The sequence below is a fragment of the Macrosteles quadrilineatus genome, unplaced genomic scaffold (assembly GCF_028750875.1).
Source record: "Macrosteles quadrilineatus isolate MER2022 unplaced genomic scaffold, UCM_ALF_1.0 Scaffold_4__1_contigs__length_99947679, whole genome shotgun sequence".
NCBI classification, from domain to species: domain Eukaryota; kingdom Metazoa; phylum Arthropoda; class Insecta; order Hemiptera; family Cicadellidae; genus Macrosteles; species Macrosteles quadrilineatus.
Genome location: NW_026542597.1, coordinates 28,953,346 through 28,973,951, shown reverse-complemented (window position 1 = coordinate 28,973,951; position 20,606 = coordinate 28,953,346). Strand labels below are relative to the sequence as shown.

At 35.9% G+C, this 20,606-nt stretch overlaps 1 protein-coding gene across 1 annotated transcript in view; it reads right to left on the bottom strand.

Annotated features, from left to right (window-relative positions):
- The window catches only part of LOC128992481 (tyrosine-protein phosphatase non-receptor type 14), a 34,911-nt gene extending 18,806 nt beyond the window's left edge, over nt 1-16,105 (bottom strand). Inside the window, exons 1-11 of the mRNA XM_054416072.1 lie at nt 16,003-16,105; nt 14,222-14,398; nt 13,513-13,682; nt 9,304-9,401; nt 8,969-9,039; nt 7,751-7,906; nt 5,850-5,938; nt 4,137-4,272; nt 3,711-3,794; nt 3,174-3,313; nt 347-470 (exon numbers count right to left, since the gene is read on the bottom strand). Of these exons, the coding sequence (XP_054272047.1) occupies nt 347-470; nt 3,174-3,313; nt 3,711-3,794; nt 4,137-4,272; nt 5,850-5,938; nt 7,751-7,906; nt 8,969-9,039; nt 9,304-9,401; nt 13,513-13,682; nt 14,222-14,395 (1,242 nt within the window). The 5' untranslated portion in view covers nt 14,396-14,398; nt 16,003-16,105. The remainder of the gene's footprint in view (nt 1-346; nt 471-3,173; nt 3,314-3,710; nt 3,795-4,136; nt 4,273-5,849; nt 5,939-7,750; nt 7,907-8,968; nt 9,040-9,303; nt 9,402-13,512; nt 13,683-14,221; nt 14,399-16,002) is intronic.
- Between the last annotated feature and the right edge of the window lie 4,501 nt (nt 16,106-20,606).

The following is a 20,606-nucleotide window of genomic DNA, read 5'->3' as shown; positions in this document are numbered from 1 at the left end:
AGAGAGATCCTATAAAGATATGATGGATGGCTTAAGTGGAGGATGACAGCCTGATTTGCATCTCAAACAGCAAATTTTGAACAAAAGTGGTTTGCAAAAGTTATTGGCGATGTGCTCCAAATTCTTCAAAAACTATATAGGTAACAATTGAATTTTTGTTTTCATGAAGAAGATCCATGATAAAAAAGATATAGTGGAATCAATCAAGGAATAGTCTCTTGGACTCACAAAGGTAACAATTTTGATCAACTATGACTAATTAAAAATTTTCTAAAAACCAAAGGTGTTTAATCAATTGAATATTTCATATCTATTGGCAAGTGGTTGTTAACCACACTATGTGTACCTCGTGTAGATGGCCCTGATGTATCTCAGGCTGACTGCTGTACAGTAAAGCTCCCTGACCTCTGTACTTCTGCTGCACAGCTGTCTCGTAGTCAGGGGCTGGACGGTAAGAGGGCAGCATTGCTCTGCAACAAGACAACCACATCCCTCACATGAGGCTTACTTTGCGTACTTCAAATACGGTCTTAGATATCCAAAGTTTCTCTTATAACTACCCTCTGAAGTCCTACATTGGGCTGGACAGTAAGAGGGCAGCATTGCTCTGCAACAAGACAACCACATCCATCACATGAGGCTTACTTTGCGTACTTCAAATACGGTCTTAGATATCCACAGTTTCTCTTACACCTACCCTCTGAAGCCCTACATTGGGCTGGACAGTAAGAGGGCAGCATTGCTCTGCAACAAGACAACCACATCCATCACATGAGGCTTACTTTGCGTACTTCAAATACGGTCTTAGATATCCAAAGTCTCTCTTATAACTACCCACTGAAGTCCTACATTGGGCTGGACAGTAAGAGGGCAGCATTGCTCTGCAACAAGATAACCACATCCCTCACATGAGGCTTACTTTGCGTACTTCAAATATGGTCTTAGATATCCAAAGTCTCTCTTATAACTACCCTCTGAAGTCCTACATTGGGCTGGACAGTAAGAGGGCAGCATTGCTCTGCAACAAGATAACCACATCCCTCACATGAGGCTTACTTTGCGTACTTCAAATACGGTCTTAGATATCCAAAGTCTCTCTTATAACTACCCTCTGAAGTCCTACATTGGGCTGGACAGTAAGAGGGCAGCATTGCTCTGCAACAAGACAACCACATCCATCACATGAGGCTTACTTTGCGTACTTCAAATACGGTCTTAGATATCCAAAGTCTCTCTTATAACTACCCTCTGAAGTCCTACATTGGGCTGGACAGTAAGAGGGCAGCATTGCTCTGCAACAAGACAACCACATCCCTCACATGAGGCTTACTTTGCGTACTTCAAATACGGTCTTAAATATCCAAAGTCTCTCTTATAACTACCCTCTGAAGTCCTACATTGGGCTGGACAGTAAGAGGGCAGCATTGCTCTGCAACAAGACAACCACATCCCTCACATGAGGCTTACTTTGCGTACTTCAAATACGGTCTTAGATATCCAAAGTCTCTCTTATAACTACCCTCTGAAGTCCTACATTGGGCTGGACAGTAAGAGGGCAGCATTGCTCTGCAACAAGACAACCACATCCCTCACATGAGGCTTACTTTGCGTACTTTAAATACGGTCTTAGATATCCAAAGTCTCTCTTATAACTACCCTCTGAAGTCCTACATTGGGCTGGACAGTAAGAGGGCAGCATTGCTCTGCAACAAGATAACCACATCCCTCTCATGAGGCTTACTTTGCGTACTTTAAATACGGTCTTAGATATCCACAGTTTCTCTTACAACTACCCTCTGAAGCCCTACATTGGGCTGGACAGTAAGAGGGTAGCATTGCTCTGCAACAAGATAACCATATCCCCCACATGAGGCTTACTTTACGTACTTCAAATACGGTCTTAGATATCCACAGTTTCTCTTACAACTACCCTCTGAAGCCCTACATTGGGCTGGACAGTAAGAGGGTAGCATTGCTCTGCAACAAGATAACCATATCCCTCACATGAGGCTTACTTTACGTACTTCAAATACGGTCTTAGATATCCACAGTTTCTCTTACAACTACCCTCTGAAGTCCTACATTGGGCTGGACAGTAAGAGGGCAGCATTGCTCTGCAACAAGACAACCACATCCCTCACATGAGGCTTACTTTGCGTACTTCAAATACAGTCTTAGATATCCAAAGTTTCTCTTATAACTACCCTCTGAAGCCCTACATTGGGCTGGACAGTAAGAGGGCAGCATTGCTCTGCAACAAGATAACCACATCCCTCACATGAGGCTTACTTTGCGTACTTCAAATACAGTCTTAGATATCCAAAGTCTCTCTTATAACTACCCTCTGAAGCCCTACATTGGGCTGGACAGTAAGAGGGCAGCATTGCTCTGCAACAAGACAACCACATCCCTCACATGAGGCTTACTTTGCGTACTTCAAATACGGTCTTAGATATCCACAGTTTCTCTTACAACTACCCTCTGAAGTCCTACATTGGGCTGGACAGTAAGAGGGCAGCATTGCTCTGCAACAAGATAACCACATCCCTCACATGAGGCTTACTTTGCGTACTTCAAATACAGTCTTAGATATCCAAAGTTTCTCTTATAACTACCCTCTGAAGCCCTACATTGGGCTGGACAGTAAGAGGGCAGCATTGCTCTGCAACAAGACAACCACATCCCTCACATGAGGCTTACTTTGCGTACTTCAAATACGGTCTTAGATATCCACAGTTTCTCTTACAACTACCCTCTGAAGCCCTACATTGGGCTGGACAGTAAGAGGGCAGCATTGCTCTGCAACAAGACAACCACATCCCTCACATGAGGCTTACTTTGCGTACTTCAAATACGGTCTTAGATATCCAAAGTTTCTCTTATAACTACCCTCTGAAGTCCTACATTGGGCTGGACAGTAAGAGGGCAGCATTGCTCTGCAACAAGACAACCACATCCCTCACATGAGGCTTACTTTGCGTGCTTAAAATACGGTCTTAGATATCTAAAGTTTCTCTTATAGCTACCCTGTGAAGTCCTACATTAGGACAAAATATCGGTGTAAGGTTTGGTAGATTTTCATTGTGTATCTAAATAACGTAGACAATTTTCCCAAGTAAGCTAGCTGAGCCACTTGACTTTATAGATCCATAAGTTAGTGTGTTTAACCTCACCTGAGCTTGTCTATATCCTGTGATGCAGCTAGGTCCAGACAGGAGGTGGACTGAGCTCTCTGTACCTCCCTTTCCCACCCCACCCCTCCTCCCACGTCCCTCCCATCCAGCTCCTCCCTGCTGCTGCCCAGCTGTGCGTCCTGAAACCAACCACACGGAAAATACTGTAATTTATACATGAATATACTTATATGAAGCTAATAGTTTTAATAAATGTTGATAATAATTATGATGTATAACAATTTAGCAACAATCTTTCATCTTTGAACTTAACACTGTAACATTGAGCTAAAGTTAACGTATGTAAAGGAGATAATGTTTTAGTTACTGACTAATATTAACTAATTTTTACTACATAGTCACCCATTTCAATAGCAGATAGTGCTAAAAATCTTAATTATAATTGAACCAACTAAACTAGGGTTTGCTTGCACAGCTCCCTCACGGAATGCAAATAATGGGGAAATAGTAATAACAGTTTTATTTACAATGGAAATTGCAAACTAGTTATTATATAATACAGTCTAATATGATTACCTCAGTTGAAGTTTGAGTGAAAAGACCTGTTTGAGCAGCATTGTTAGACTCTGATGCTTGTTCGTTCTGCATGAAGAATGTGTGCTGCAACAAATACACCTCTTGATTTGTTATCCTAGCTGAGGTTGTGGCATACTATGTCCTAATATGAAGGCGGAATCACAGAACCCTGATCAGAAGTAAGAAACCAGCAACTCGGTGGCTGAGTCAGTAACGTAATAGATCATGAATTTATAGAATAAATCAAAACAAGAAGAATTTGAACAAGAATTTCCTAATTAATGCCGGCAATTTAAATTTTTCAGAACGGTTTATTGTTCTGTACCAGCTCAACAAGTATCTGCTTGGATATGTTCCACACAGTATTTTGATGTTAAATATCCTAGGGTTAATAGGCTTCCAATATCTTTCTAAACAATACCTCACCTGATGCACACACATCCGCCAGACGTACTTGGCAGACTCTACGTCCGCTAGCTGGAACTGCGTTGTATCTTCAGGACTCTGACACTCCATACCAAAGTGTCTCTTGTGGTTGATCACATTGGTAATGTCCTTCCATCTGATAATGGAAATTAAGGAATAAATTATTAGAGCAGTATTGGAGAGTTAAGTAAAAGACATAATGACAACAATAATAATACTATTATTTATTGCTTTAGACAATTCAATGAGCTTGTGCAACACACACAAAATAAAAGAAAAGGACACAATAGAACAATATAAAGCATGAAATTATAATATGACTAAAAAGATACAGCCAGAGTGTTATATATTTTGCATTGGAATGGTGAAACAGTGAAACCAACTTCTAGCCAATGCGTATTTATTCCCTATGGTCCATGAACTCATTCACCAAGTAGAACACATTTGACACTAAGAAGCGTCTTAATTTTGCTAACAGGCTAACCTGTGCTGCACTGGCCTAAACACGTCCCTGGATCTAGTGTTGTAATTAATTGTGTATATCTCTGCCCCTGTATTAGGCATCCTTTAGACTTGCAAAAAAATGCAGTCTCTAGGATGTACAGCCCAGCAAGCGTGTGCTAGTTATAATTCCAAAAGGCATCCCAGCGTGACTCTCTACGTATAAGTTTAGCTATGATACGGATGTCGTTTTTCAAAGAATAAAAAGAGGGTTGAAATTTCTCTGGGAGCAATTTCCCCACAAAAAAATGCCGAATGAGAGGTGACACTGTACAATGATTACAAACCCTTTAAGAACTGCAATGTCTTTGTGTAAAGATTTCAGTCTGGAAATATTTGAATTTTCGATCGTTCCTGCAGCGGCCGTTAGGTAGACCATCACGAGCGTGCGGCCAAATCAGCTGACTGAGACAGCAAAGTTCATTTTGGCAGCAAAATTCCAGTCTGACTAATCTCCATAAGCATTTTGCTTAAAGGGTTTGTATTCATTACACTGAATCAAACCACTATAAGCCATCAACAACTCAGTAGGACAATGTTGTGAAAGGCTCCTCAGCAAATATATTGCTGAAGACACCTTCATACAAAGACTATCCACTTGCTCATTTCAAGTAAGCTCACTAACGATGAGCATTCCGAGGAATTTTGAAAACCCAACCTATTCGATGACTGTGTCATTGCAGTTGGGCGATATGCATTCCGAGCAGAGCTGCCTTTGAATATCATGCAATATGACTTCGAGGGGTTGACTTTGAGGTTTCTGTTCTCAAAGGATTGAATGCAAGAAATTGTTTCAACAAAACATTGAATTTCTATCTGTTCACTGTTTAACACTATTGGAACTAAAAGAGAGAGTCGTGTCGTCCACGTATTGGACTATGCGTCCATTAGGTATAGCCAATTTCAAATCATTCACATACCCCAAGAATTTTTCGTAGCCAAGGTTAATAATTGCCGATTTGTTAGATAATTATTACCAGAAGTATTATTGGTAAATACCATTTTGCTTCACAATTATTTCATGGAAAAAAACTTAATCCCAAAAGATTTAACTGACTGATAAAGCAGTTAGCAACTAACTAAAACAAATAACGCATGTCATATACTGACAAAAGGTACCAAAAATGGTACAGGCTATGTTATAAAAACTGTTTGAATCTACGATTTTACATATGAAAAAAACAGAGAAAAAAATTGATGAAAACTTGTTACCTGTAAAACTTAGAAGTGTGGCTGTGTTCTGAAGCGACAACAATCCCAGTGAGAGAAACTCCAATGACCACTTCATTGCCACTCTCATCCTGCATGTACAAAAATCATGTGAAAATACAAACTGATAAAAAATGTGAATTTATAAATTCAACAATGTACTTTTCTTCAGAGAACAGATGAATTTGAAGATTTAAAAGTTAAAAATACAGGATTAGCAGTTTTATAAGCATAATAGCAATATGAGATTAATTTTCCTAGCCCCAAACTGCAATGACTATGAAGATCTACTACATAGTCCTTGGACTGTTATGGCGCTTGCAAATTGGTTGAGTGAGTATTTTTTGTTGGTTAATTTTATTATTTATTTAATTACATTTTTCTTAGTAAATATAGTGGTTTTTGTAAATACTGTCTATGTAAATAATGTGTTCTATTATATCAGATTTATTATTACAGTCCACTCTTGGTAATTCAAACACTTGATAATTCAAAACTTTCGATAATTCAAAATGAAGGCTCAGTCCCTAGAGAATCTCTCAATAATTCAAATTTTTACCATGCATTTTGATACACTCGGTATTTCAAAGTTTAAATAGAGGGCAGGTCAATTTGTAACATGCAGTAATTCGAAGTTTCGTCGGCAAAACACTCTATAATTCGAAGTGATCTCTCTGCCTGTTATAACAGGAAACTATACAGTACAGTACATCCTGTTCCCATGGTAGGCTAGTGTTGGATGTTTTGATGTTTGTTTAGTTAGAGCAGTAGTCTGAGTTAGTTCGCTGACTTGTTTTTCTAAGTTGGCAATCCGATCTCTAGATTGCGCGACATCTCCTTGAGCACAAATGTAGTTGTCGACAGCTGATAGTTCAGCTATTGGCGAAATATATGGCGCTAAATAATAGATTTCTTTGCAACTACAGTAACTGAAAAATAAGCCATTGATTGTGTACTAAAATGCGGTATGATGTTTTATTATAACGTGCTGTACCTTTGTATGTATTAAACAAATGAACTCTCTGTAATTCGAATGGTTTATTTTTCTCCCGATAAATCGAACTCTTGATAATTCAAAACTCTTGATAATTCAAATTTTTATGCTTGTCCCACCAATTTCGAATTATCAAGAGTCTACTGTATATAGAAGCTAATAGACCACAGCACAAGGCAAGCATGTTTCTTGAAAACATTTTTTCTCAGCTCGTGTGCATCGCAGGGAAAATCTACGCATACTGTTAGAAAGATATTTTCGGTAGATGTACAGAATCCCTTTACAAATAAAAATAGGATAAAAAATAAGCACAAAAATTAATTAAAACTTAAAACACATTAACATGGGTTGCCATGATGGTGACGAAATAACAACGAAATATAAACAGAAAATCAAAACAAGTGGAAAAAGTTCCAATGTACATTAGGGCCTATATATTTTTGGTCGAGTTTTCAACCGTTGGACAACCTCTAGAATTCATAAATATGCGGGTTAAGTGTAAGATAGTTCCAGGTGGCCCTAACTATGATTGATAAAATCAAGGATTTACATGACATATCCTCATATTGTACCACCTCGGGGCCAATTGTTTTGAATTTAGAAATAATCCTTTGTCCTTACTGATAAAATAAAAAGATTTTCCATAGCTCCTTCATATTGAAAATGGAACCAGCTGTTCAACACTGATCTTTCAATAGTGGTTCTGGCTAAAGGAAACAGCTAAGTTTAATAGTAGTCAGTAAGAAAACTTCAAAGATCACCTCAGTTCATTGTACACTTACCGGCTGCATTCATGTTATTCATCTTAAAATATAATGTAGGCCTACACAATGTATATAGCTGCCTAGATAAAATTATTAAATGCAATTGCAAAGAAAATGTTAGGTGGATACACGTATAGATTAATTACCTTTGCGAGGAAGGTTTCCTGCCCATAGCCGTCCAGTTGCTGCGCCGCTAAGATGTAGTATTCCTCAGCGGTTCCTTGCGCCAGCCCCGCCAGGGCTGAGTATTGCAGTATCACTGCCTCCGTCAAGCTCTCTAGGTGTCCTTGCTGAGTCAAGTGCTGAGGAATATGAAAGCCAAGTTGTTTATAATTCTTTTCTGCTAAATAAAAAGATTCAGGAATGCCAAGCCAAACACATGATTTAAGGATAGAACACAAGGTTTGATTTCCTTTGGGATAACACCTGAATGAGAAAGAGTCATTTCCGGCACAAGAAGCACCAAAAACATAAAATAAACACTTAAGTTAGGATACTACTGGCAACACTGTCAAAAACGCACCTAGATACCATTGAACCTGAAGACTGGCAACTGAACACTCTTCCCAACTCAAACCTCTTTTTGGTAAAATTGATGTCAGTGAGATATTCTAGAAACCTTTGGGTAAAGTGTAAAGTTTAATTGTGTTTCTTATGCCTGAATTTACTTTTTATCATTCATATAAGGTCAATATCTTAACAAAAAGCATTTTTGAGTAAAAAACTAAAGTTGGATTAACTAAACACAAAATTATTTCTGGGCTTTACACAATTGCAGAACTGGTCTGCAATGATGAGCAGCAGATTAAAAATTGACAGTTTTACCGTTATTCCCAGTGATTACAATCGTGGGAGACAATTATGACATCGCCATGAATCTCAGGAATTTGTCGTAACCCCTTTTTAAGATGTCAACATTTTACCATGACTTCAAAATATGTTTTTGATTCAACCGTGACTTCAGAAGATGTTCTTGATTTTGCCGTGACTGCGAAGTTGTTCAAAATTTTGAATTGCACACAAATGAAATTTACAATTTTGTCAAGACCACAGACGACATTCACAATTTCGCCCTGACTGCAAATGATGTTCATAATTCATTTTGCTGTGGCCGCAGAAAATGTTCACGATTTCACTGTAATGTAGGGAGGGTCTTGTACAATATTATATATAACCTAATTGTAATATTACAGGTATTATTTGTAAGCCAATATTTGCAAACCAATTTCGTGTCAAAGACTTTTGACCCCAAGACCCCGAGTCAAAATCTTTGACCCAACCCGAAATGAAAAAGTTTGGCCATAAAAATTAGTATAAAAATTAGTAATTTAACACGGAAATATATCAAACTCAAACAAACTCACCTTCGGAAACAAGGCAAAGTCTTTCAGATACTCAGCAGTGTGTCGCTCCACATCATAGTTACCAAATTCAGCTGAAACAGCCAAACAAAGTTAACCAAACAAACTAGTTTTTAGTTTACGATTCTCAATTTAGAATGAATTTGTTTGTCAAGTACAGTATCTAGTTGTAGGGTAGTCGCATAGCAAAAGTTATAAACCCTTGTCACTCATGAACCAGTGAGGATAATTTCAATATTATATGATATGCGATCAACCAAAAGTATGTCAACGAAATTTCTGGTGACAACCTAGGAATTCAACTTTTTACTTCAATGTCCTAGTAGACATAACCTTACCTTGCATACAGTAGCTGGCCAGGAGCACAGCCTGTTTCGGATCACAGCTCATTCTTCCTTCGATTACGTCATTTTTCAATTGTAAGAAGTAATGATACCTGCATGAAGAAAAAATATACAATTGTATGATTGGACAGGAAATGGAAATAACTAGTAAAGATAATGTGGACTATATAACTTAATACTACCAATCAAATCTTGATGATCTATTATATTATTAAAGTGATACAATCAAATTTTTTGTAAACGGTTAAGGTCATTTACCAAATAAAAATATAGGCATATGGCATATCAAAATGAAGCTTAGAGTGTGTAGATTTGCCGAAAAGTATTGATATGGACGAACTCCCTAAGTGCTCTGCCCCACAGGCTGATTTCCAAAGGGCTACGCCTTGCATGTTTTGGAAGTTAACGTTATTCGATTAATTTAGTGAACAACAGCTGGCCAATGCAATTGAAAATATAGTTTGTTTGTTTAGATTTTTGTTTACTTATTTTATTATTTACTTTTATGTTCTTAAAAGAGGTGCGGCGAATGGGCAGTGAAGCAATTCTAGCTGTTTGATACAAGTGAGTGATTAAAAGTGCTCGAACACGATAAATATGAGATTAACAAAACATGTAAGTTGTTCGTTCCAAGAGGTTGTCACCGATCTTTAACAGGTCGCCATTTCATTGACAAGTATTTAAGTATCAAAGACGTCGTGAAGGAGAGCGGCGAGTTCAGGTACAACCGTACCCACCTCGGCCACCTTTGGACGTAATGTATGAAGGTTCCGCTGCTTTTAACATCCTTTCACTTCAGATGACAATTTCTCGAACTTGGGCCCTCTAAATGAAATATAAAGTCAAAGTTGGGTGGATTCTGTACACCCGTGAATTTGCGGGTCGAACCTCTTGTAGCTATTTATAGTAAGTCTATTATAGTTATAAGTTTTAGCAGACTTGAATATCTTGCCATTTTATTAAATACAAAAAATACTACTGACACAGAAAACCTGCCGACCGAGCAAATTTTCATTTACCTGATTGGATAGCCTATTCAATAACATATTTGTTGCTTTAACATGTCATATATATTTCTAACACTAAAAATAATATGGATTATTTATTTAAATAACACTAGGTTTTATTTCTTGCTATCAATGTCGGTGGCATTTTTAAAAAAGGCAGTGTGCAGTGTGCTCAAAACACTTAAAGGGCATGTGTTGTAGATAAGCCGGGCATGGAACGTCCGTCCCCCCAGTACCGATGTCCAGGAGCTATCCACTAGGCTAGAAACAAAGCCATTTAATAAGTACTTAGGTTTGCTGCTACAGTAAAGGTAAGAAAGTTTTTTTTTTGTTTTTTTAAGTTAATAGCTTGGTATAAAATTAACAGAAAAATTTATCAAAATATAACCAAGCAAACTACAACAGTTTGGAATTTATAATTTACATTTTTTAAATAATCTCCATAACTATTAAGCAATTAAGCTATGCTTCAGGCCAGTGGCGTAGGTACATTAAGCAGCATCTCTTTGCACTGTATGTAGGTGGCGCCCCTTTAGTCGGAGAAATATAGGATATGACCTTAAAAAAATTGCAAGAAAACGTTTTATGGTTTTATTTTGTAGAGTTGGGTTTGCAGAATGACATACTCAAAGTTGCCAAAAATCGGTGCACGAGAAAACCACTAAAATCAGAATTTAAAATGGCGGCTTTTTCCAACATTGGACAAACTAAAAAAACATATTTCACATGCAATTGCTTTGCACATTTTTCGAGATATTGACTTGGGACCACCGCCTGTATTTATTGGGTGGTTAGTACTTCATTTTGATAGGGAACATGTTTTTGGCCGCCATCTTGTATCCGCCATATTGGACATAGATATTTTTTTTTTTTTCAATGTAATAATAGTGTTGTGACACATCATTACCAACTACACTTTTACACTGATTTCAATGCCGAAATCCGTTTTTAAATATCTTTATTCATTTAGAAGATATATTCAAAGGAAAACTCTCTACCATACATTTCTTATAGACGTTTCGTAGTTCGATAATTTTTTTAAAACTATTTTACTTATATCTCCAGTTCTTATTGACGCTTGTAGTTCGTTCTAGGCTTAAAATATTCAGTAATGTAAGGGCTTTCATTTGAGCTCTTGATCATTAAAATCAGATGAGGTAAAGACCAGCTACAAACCTCAGAACAATATTAAATTTAACTTTTTAGAAATATATTTTTATTAAAAGATTTATAACTTGGGTTGTTAGTACGTCACAAAGTTATTTCTGGTCTCAAATTACTCATTAAATGTTTGGCTTTAATTTTATTGATCATTAAACAAAATATGACAATTTTAAAATGAGTCATGGACCATAATTTAACGTTAAAATGTATTTATATTGAAATTTGACTCTAGTTAAAGACGTATATCCCCAATTCTAAATAACTCCCAAATCTCTTTATAGTCTTAAATAATTCGCCAAATTATTGACTTTTATTTTAGCTATGGATTACTTTCCGGGAGTTATTAGGGTTTGGGATATATGTCCTTAACTAAAGACAAATTTCAAAATAAATACATTTTAATGTTAAATTAAGAACCATGACTCATTTTAAAATTGTCAGATTTTGTTTAGTGATTAATAAAATCAAAGCTAAACATTCACTGAGTAATTTGAGACCAGAAAGAACTTGGTGACGTATTAACAACCCGAGTTATAAATCTTTTAATAAAAATATATTTCTAAAAAGTTAAATTTAATATTGTTCTGAGGTTTGTAGCTGGTCTTTAACTCGTCTGATTTTAATGATCAAGAGCTCAAATGAAAGCCCTTACATTACTGAATATTTTAAGCCTAGAACGAACTACAAGCGTCAATAAGAACTGGAGATATAAGAAAAATAATTTTAAAACAATTATCAAACTACGAAACGTCCATAAGAAATGTATGGTGGAGAGTTTTTTTTTTTTTTTAATATATCTTCTAAATGAATATAGATATTTAAAAACGGATTTTGGCATTGAAATCAGTGTAAAAATGTAGTTGGTAATGATGTGTCACAACACTATCATTACATTGAAAAAAAAATATCTATGTCCAATATGGCGGATCCAAGATGGCGGCCAAAAACATGTTCCATATCAAAATGAATTACTAACCACCCAATAAATACAGGCGGTGGTCCCAAGTTAAAATCTCGAAAAATGTGCATAACAAATGCATGTGAAATATGTTTTTTTTTTTTATTTGTCCAATGTTGGAAAAAGCCGCCATTTTAAATTGTGATTTTAGTGATTTTCTCGTGCACCGATTTTTGGCAACTTTTAGTATGTCATTCTGCAAACCCAACTCTACAAAATAAAACCATAAAACGTTTTCTTGCAATTTTTTTAACGATCCCTATGTAAGTTTGTTTAGTTTGCTTGGACTACTTAACCCCAACCTAAACATAACCACTTATGTTTTATTCGTTTATCCCAGCAAAAGCCGTGGCCGCGGCTAAATATGAAAACTCTCACGGACCTTTTTAATCACCTCGCATGGCCATGGAAACATCATCATTGTTTTCCGTGATTGCGACCAAATCTTAAATATCTCCTGCATTGATGTGGACATAATCGTCTCCCCTGGTCATTGAAACTCGTCGTGGTTTTCCACGTTCATGGCAACATCTTGTTTAAAATCTGCGGTCTTTAAGATTGCATTGGGAGTTATTTACACTACTGCTGCAGGCTTCAGTGCAATACATTATTTGTTTTTTTTTTAGATCTAAAGAATGACTTAGAAATAAATAGCAAAATATTGTATTTTGAAAAACCCAAATTTTTGCCCATGACCTACTCTTAAGACTCTGTCCCCATAGTTCGATCATGCTTGTTCGCGGACTCGTTTGAATGGATACTTTTGTTTGTGTGTATCAAATTTTATTGAAATCTGTTGATTTTTACTAGAATTATCGTGCTAACAGAAACACACACATAACTTATATACGATTTACAACTGCATTATTGGTACCTATCTGGGGACATAAAAACGAGAAAGTAAATCGGCCCAGGAACTAGGCCTTACCATGACACCTACGGTAATTTAGCTTATTCCCTATATGGGAAATACTCTAAGAATTGTGTCCACAGGTATTTTATAAAAAAAAAAAATCAAGAAACATTTTTACATCACGTAATAAAAACTTTACTTAGTTGTCAAATTATACTCACCTCGTCATTTCATCGTGTAGAAGATTGATGCCTGTGACATAGAACATAACCCTTAAGTAGAGATTGAAGTCTCGTGCATGTTTGTCGAGCTGCCTTTTGAGTGGTCGCTCGAGCTCCACCCATCTAGGAGACCCGCTGCGGGAAATGTAGCGCAAACCGAAAAACTCTGGCTACAACATGAAAGTTTGTTAGGATAGGCTATACTAAATTCAGCTTATGTGTTTTTATAATTTAATGACCAATGATACTCGCAGATTGTAGCATATTTGAAATAGAATTTTATTGATGAATGTTTATTTGCAAGTTAGGCCTATCGCTGTTTGAACCAAAACAAGTTTTCTGCTTTGTGAGTCTATGGTATATTAGGTTGCATAAAAAATTAACTTTAGAGCTATGTCAGCAACATAATTTGTATTCCAACACCTTATTGAATAGTACACTCTAACTCTACAAATTATCTTGATCCTGAAGATTCGCCACTATCTAAGAGTAATTCAATCCAAAGCATTAAGAAAGAAATTTTGTTAGCCTTCGACTAGTATATACAGTACGGTACGCTATATATTCTAGATTTCCACCAAATTACAAAATGCAGATTTGCTTGAGGTTTACTTCAAACAAGATCACAATACAATAGATGGTGTGTTACAGTTGAAATGGTCTCACTAATTTGATTTAACCTATAGGTATACAAGTCAAAATTAATTACCTGTTGGAGACCAAGTCTTTGACAAACATTGTCAAGGCATTCTCTCCCGACACTTTCAGCAGACAAAGTGCACTCGATTGTTGTGCTGTCGAGAAGTTCCACACATATTACAAACAATGATTTTGAAACAACATTGTACTGTCGGCTCTTCTTTAATCTCAACTTGAAAGGCATTTTCTGAAAGAAAAAAAAAATATTTTATTTATAACCATAGGATAAGTAAAGATGTCTCAAACCTAGCAATACTAGGCTGTCCCATTAAACAGTGTGTTTATTAAAACTTCTTTTTAGAGACATAAATATTAGGGATGAAATATTAGTTAAGCCTACTCAGCTTATGTCAGGAATAGGCCTATAATAATTTATTATAATATTGGCAAACTTTACCCCATTATTAACATCAGGAAGAGGGTATCATCAGCGAGCAGGTTATTAACAGTGAGCTTTGTTTGGTACTTTCCTATTAAAGGGAACATTCATTATTATCTACGATTTTTTTTTCAATGTACCAGATATTTTATTTTTCGATCCGATATATCAACATTAACGAATTAAAACATATCAGCTAACAACTATGATAAATAAATATTGTTCAATATTAACAAACAGTTTAACCCCTTCCAATAATAGGTACAAAAAATATTTAAGAGAAAAAAGAAAAATACAACAATTAACAATTGAAGTTGACCTGTTGTAGAATTGTTTAACTGTATTGTTTTCAGTGTTTTCACTATTTTATGGATTTTTGGAATAATAAAACCAAAACAAATATATACGCCTAACCAAGAAAAGACTTGGTATTTGCAGTAAACATAAAAAACAGGTCAGGTCAAGCAGGTTCTTGCTCTCATTACAGAATACGATGATCTCAGGAAAGACCTTCATACTCTGGATATCATCAATGACAAACAGGAGTGTTGACTTTGCTATTTGTTGAGGCTGCAAAGCACATCATTCTGGATCGCGACAAACTTGGTTTAGGAGAGGGGTCCTAAAAGCAGCCAGGTGATAAACCAGAAATTAAAATTGGACAAAAGCGGACCTGGTCACGGACATAAGTAGGCTTCTAGGCCTACCTAGTTTTTTAGTGGCAAGTAGGGTACCGAAGCACAACAAGCTTTGGTTGAGCTATAGGCCTACTTAGGTGTAATAAAAATATAAACGTAATGTAGTATGAAGCTAAAATATGCAAATGCTACTAGTACTGGGGGGAGGGGGCACTGCGACAACATTTTCCCCGGGCGCTGACAACCCTAGGGACGGCCCTGGTTAGGAACTAACCAAACTTGATTTAACTTAAGTTATATCGAATGAAATCATTCACAGGCCTGTATAAAGCCTAGGCCTAACTTAAATCGATAGGCTATATTCATTCGAATGAGTGTAGGGCAGATACTAAAGTGCAACCTATTCATCAAGTTAGTACCAATTGGCAATTAAATAATTATTCATGGTAGGCCTAAGGCCCACTGACATGACAAATTTTTACTTCCTGGTCTCTATTAAACCTGTAATGTGAGATGATACAGTAACAGTAGACCTATGTTAAATTATAGATTATAAAGAAAAACTAGCCTATTTGATTAGTTAGGCCTAACTTATGCCTAATGCTATTTTAAATGGCATTCATGATATTAGTAAATTTAAAGTGTAAAAAATAACTTGTAGCTCAAGAATATCAAAAGATTATTCATCTTGGCTAGAGGCACATATTAAATCGAAAATTGTTAATACACACTTCAAAATAAGTCAAACGGAATTTGATTTTATTGATTACTTACATTCGTATCCTGTTATGTGAAATTTATGATTCACTAACTAGGCTAGTGAGTAATAATTGAATCAATCATCAATGAAATTGTAAAATGCAAATGTAAAAATAGGTTAGGGCAATGAAAAAAAGGGAAATGTAAAAGTCGACGCAACGAGTAAGATTTATTACGCACGATTACCATAGAGTAGACATGCTGTTAAATTTAAAGGCCAAATACTTTAGAGGAAAAACGAATCGTTGATTTTCTTGAAAAAAAAATCTTGTTTAGGTGCTGGGACATTTTTCGTGTTTTACAATGTGGAAAACAGAAAACAGTGTTATGGAGTGTTATGGTAAAACCTGGACCCGGGACCGATTTAATTTGTCATTTTGAGGTCCCTAGAGGCCAAAAACACCATCCGTTCAAATTCATATATATATATATATATATATGAATTATTATGACATATATATATATATATATGTATATATATGTGTATATATATATATATATATATATATATATATATATATATGTCCGTTAGCGCGATAACTCGAGCAAAAATGATCCGATTTTGATGACATTTTATTTGGTACAAACGCGTGTGCTATTCCCACATATTCTGACGTCACTCGGATTGCAAACAAAAGATCATCTGATTGTTACCATTGATTGTTAACATCAACACATGTTGTATTGATTGTTATCATCTGATCTGTTGTGTTGTTGTTGTCAAATTAGTATATGTATTTGTTTTGATTTGGTTGTTATTGTTTTTAAAACATTCGCCCATACATCAAATCCTACTAATATATGAAACGATAGTCAAAGGGTTTGAGAGGAAACAGCACACAGTAACGGCATTTCTTGACATATCTCAGGCATTTGATAAGGTATGGCATGACGGTCTTGTCTTTAAATTGATTAATTTCGGATTTCCAAAATATTTAACCAGTATTGTAAAATCGTTTCTCTGTCACAGGACCTTCTCTGTTAAAATTAGTTCTTCCAAATCATCTGTACGACGAGTCAATGCAGGAGTTCCACAAGGTTCAATTTTGGGCCCTGTATTATTCAATCTATACATGGCAGACATCCCTCTTCCAGAAGACGCCTCATTAGCTCTCTACGCCGACGACACTGCTATCCTGTGCCAACATTCCGACATCCACGAGGCCACGTATTCCCTGCAATACTCTGTGGATCTTCTCATTGATTGGTTCTACAAGTGGAAATTTTGCCTAAATTCAACTAAATGTGAGACAAAAATATTTTCCTTGAAAAAACATACATTGCCACATGAAATTCAAATATATGGTAACTTTCTACCTTGGAACCCTGATGACCAGGCCATAAAATATCTTGGAGTATGGCTGGACAAAAAACTTAATTGGAACTACCACGTTAATCAAAAACTGTCCCAAGGTTATGCACGCCTTGCAAAGCTTTTCCCATTAATCAATAGGAAATCTACTCTGAAGCCAGCTTGTACAGTTCTAATCTACAAATCAATAATTCGGCCCTTGATTACATATGCATCTCCTATCTGGGGATTAGCTATATCAAAAAACAAACTCTTCAAAATTCAAGTGATTCAAAACAAAATTCTAAGAATAGCGGTGAATGCTCCCTGGTTTGTTAGAAACAGGCATATACATGAAGAACTAGGAGTGGAGTCTATCTCGGCCTTTATTGAAAAAACCACCTCAAAATTTCTAAAATCTTTAAACGGTGTTCCTGGTGCATTAACTTTTCATCTTGGTGAAGCAACTGAGAACAGGAGGCTACGTCGAAGGCTCCCTCAAGATCTATTGGATGAATGAAGCCTAAAGACGATTAAATTATTCTCTAAATTAATTATGTTACAGGGTGTACCAGGTTTGGGCGAACCCACGATGTTATTATAGTTAATTTCTTTTTAATTTTGTTAACACTTCTGTGTATAATGTCTACATTGAACCAGAAATAAATGCTGTAAAAAAAATAATAATAATAAAAACAATAACAACCAAATCAAAACAAATACATATACTAATTTGACAGTTACAATCAGATGATCTTTTGTTTGCAATCCGAGTGACGTCAGAATAAGTGGGAATAGCACACCTATGTTTTTTCCTTCCACCATGGTACAAACGAATAAACGTACAAACGAATAAACCTACGTTTATTCGAACGAGTTCGCGATCCAGCATAATCGGACAATGGGAACAGGGGATTATGGGGTAAAAATGGGGTTTTCCCATTTTTGACCCTAAAAACAAAAAAATTTGCAATTTCTTTCTAAACCGTTTTGTAGAGCTTAAAAAAATAAATAATTTAGTATATTGAAGCGCTGTTGTATGCCTAACGGTCACGGAGAAAATTCAAAAATAGTGTAATTTAAAATCCACATGTTATTCTTATGGAGAAAATTAAAAATTGTTGAAGTTTACTTGTTTATGGATATATATTGATAAAAGTTGGCAAATTTATTTATTTCATCCTAAACTTTTGACGTATGGTCAAAAAACACTTTTTACCTTCCTCCTAGCAGCAAACCTAAGCACTCGTTAAATCTAATGTTATTTAAATAGGAAATAAATATGTCTTATTTATGGAAATATTTTAGTAAAAATGTAATCAGACAAGTTGAAATTCGGTTCTTCTGCAAGGTTTGCTGCGGCGGGGGTATTTCTTTAGGTTGCGGGTAAGACCAAGGCGTGGGTAAGACGACATCGGGCATATTGAGGTGTAGGGCTGGTCGAGGGCCATAAGTTAGAGTTAGTGGTGGTGTAATTATTCTCTTCTGTCAAACAGGTGGAAATTCTTGTTCAAAAGTGTAAGGATTTTCAACATACTGGCTTAAATCTGTAAGAATACACCGATATCTTTGAAAAGGGGACTACCTACTAACACATGTTCGTTGTTTTCGGCTGTCATTATAATTCTTACACGTTTCAGAGCTTTTTTCAGTAAGTAAGACCTACCATGTACGTTGTACCAAATTGCTATATATAAGATGAATGCATGAAATGATTCGGGACGACGTTCCGAATTTTTCTTAGGAAAGAGATTACCCTAGATACCGATCCTATCAATGTGGGAGTTCCAGCTTAATTGCTTAATTAGTTCTTAGCTTGAGGTCCAAACAGAACCCAAGAAGTTTCACACTGCCTCTTACTTGGTTTCTTCGCCACAATCATTTGATCGGGGAGTCGTCAATTTTCTTCCTTTTTTGAAAGTTTCCTTTGTTTCAGGTTTCGTGTATTTATGTTTTGTGTATGTGTTCTCGTCCTCTGTGAATTATTCTTTTTTGTGTCTAATGGCCTGGCAGTTAGATACAATTTTAATTTGTTTTTCAAAATTGGGTGTGTTTGATTTGAAATGTTGGTGTAATTGATTATAACATTGATTCAGAGTGCATATGGGTGTGTTGTTTGCTTTTTGAAGTCTGTAGTATGTCGTCTATGTTTTTTTTTTACTTCTAGTGTTGATGTGGTTGTGTTGCGATTGTCTTTGGTTGGGATTGGCTCAAATGATAAGGATTATGGATTCGCCGATATTAAGTGAGATTACTACTGTCATTATTGAGTTGAATGAAAATGGGCTTGTGATTGGTTGATTCTTCTGATCTGGTTATTTTTCTAATTTGATTTTTTTGTGGAGTAAAATGTTTTTCCAAGTTTTTTTAGCCCCAGGCTAAAATACCGTAGCGCAGATGAGAAGTGCTTCAGAAAATAGCTGACATATCTTGTAAAGATATTTTTGAAAAATTCAACATCCTCACTTTGTATGGACTCTACATTTGTCAACTTATACCGGTAATGCTCGTGAAAAATGATGTAAAGCACACATGCAAAGCAGTAAAAACCACGAATACTAAAAACCACATCTACAACACCAGACGCAATGGATGACGACGACTTCTACCGAGTGAGAGGGGCAACTTCAGTAGAACTGAAAGAAATCTATATGTTTGGGGGTCAGGGTAAATTTATTTCAACCTTCTAAAAAACAAAATCAAGGATTAAGAAGGCACGAAATATAAAATTACTTTGAAGGATTGGCTAGTTAAAAAAACTACCTTATTCATAAACAATTTCAGAATTAAAACTCGGATCAACTTATTAAGTTGAAAGGAGTTACCTTTTTGGAGTGATCTAAGTTGATCCCCATCAGGTATGCAAACCAAGGTTTTTTTTCAAAGTTTTATATTGTTTATTCTAAGCCCAGCCTTTGATATTGTATTGAGAAGAAACTGGATTGTGTGCATGACTTTGTCTGTACAGAAATAGATTTTTCAATTTATATTGTTTTGGTTTTCAATTCTATATGTTTTATTTTTTATATTTTTATAAATTTATATTCAAATAAATTTGAAACTAAATTAATAATACAGTACGCGAATTAATGAGATGGCGTCACTTGTCTGCCATGTTATCTTATGGGATGTCTGGCGCTGAACAAGACTACATGACTTGTGACGTTGTCAATTCTACCAGGCCACGGACTGCAGTTAAAGGTGGCCCCGGTGGCCGTGGTAACAATATGATGGCATTTTATATGGAAAATAACATAAGTTGCAATAACTTTCAAACAGTAGTTTTTACAGCAATTGATGGTTGCACTATGTTGTTAGTTATAAAAGG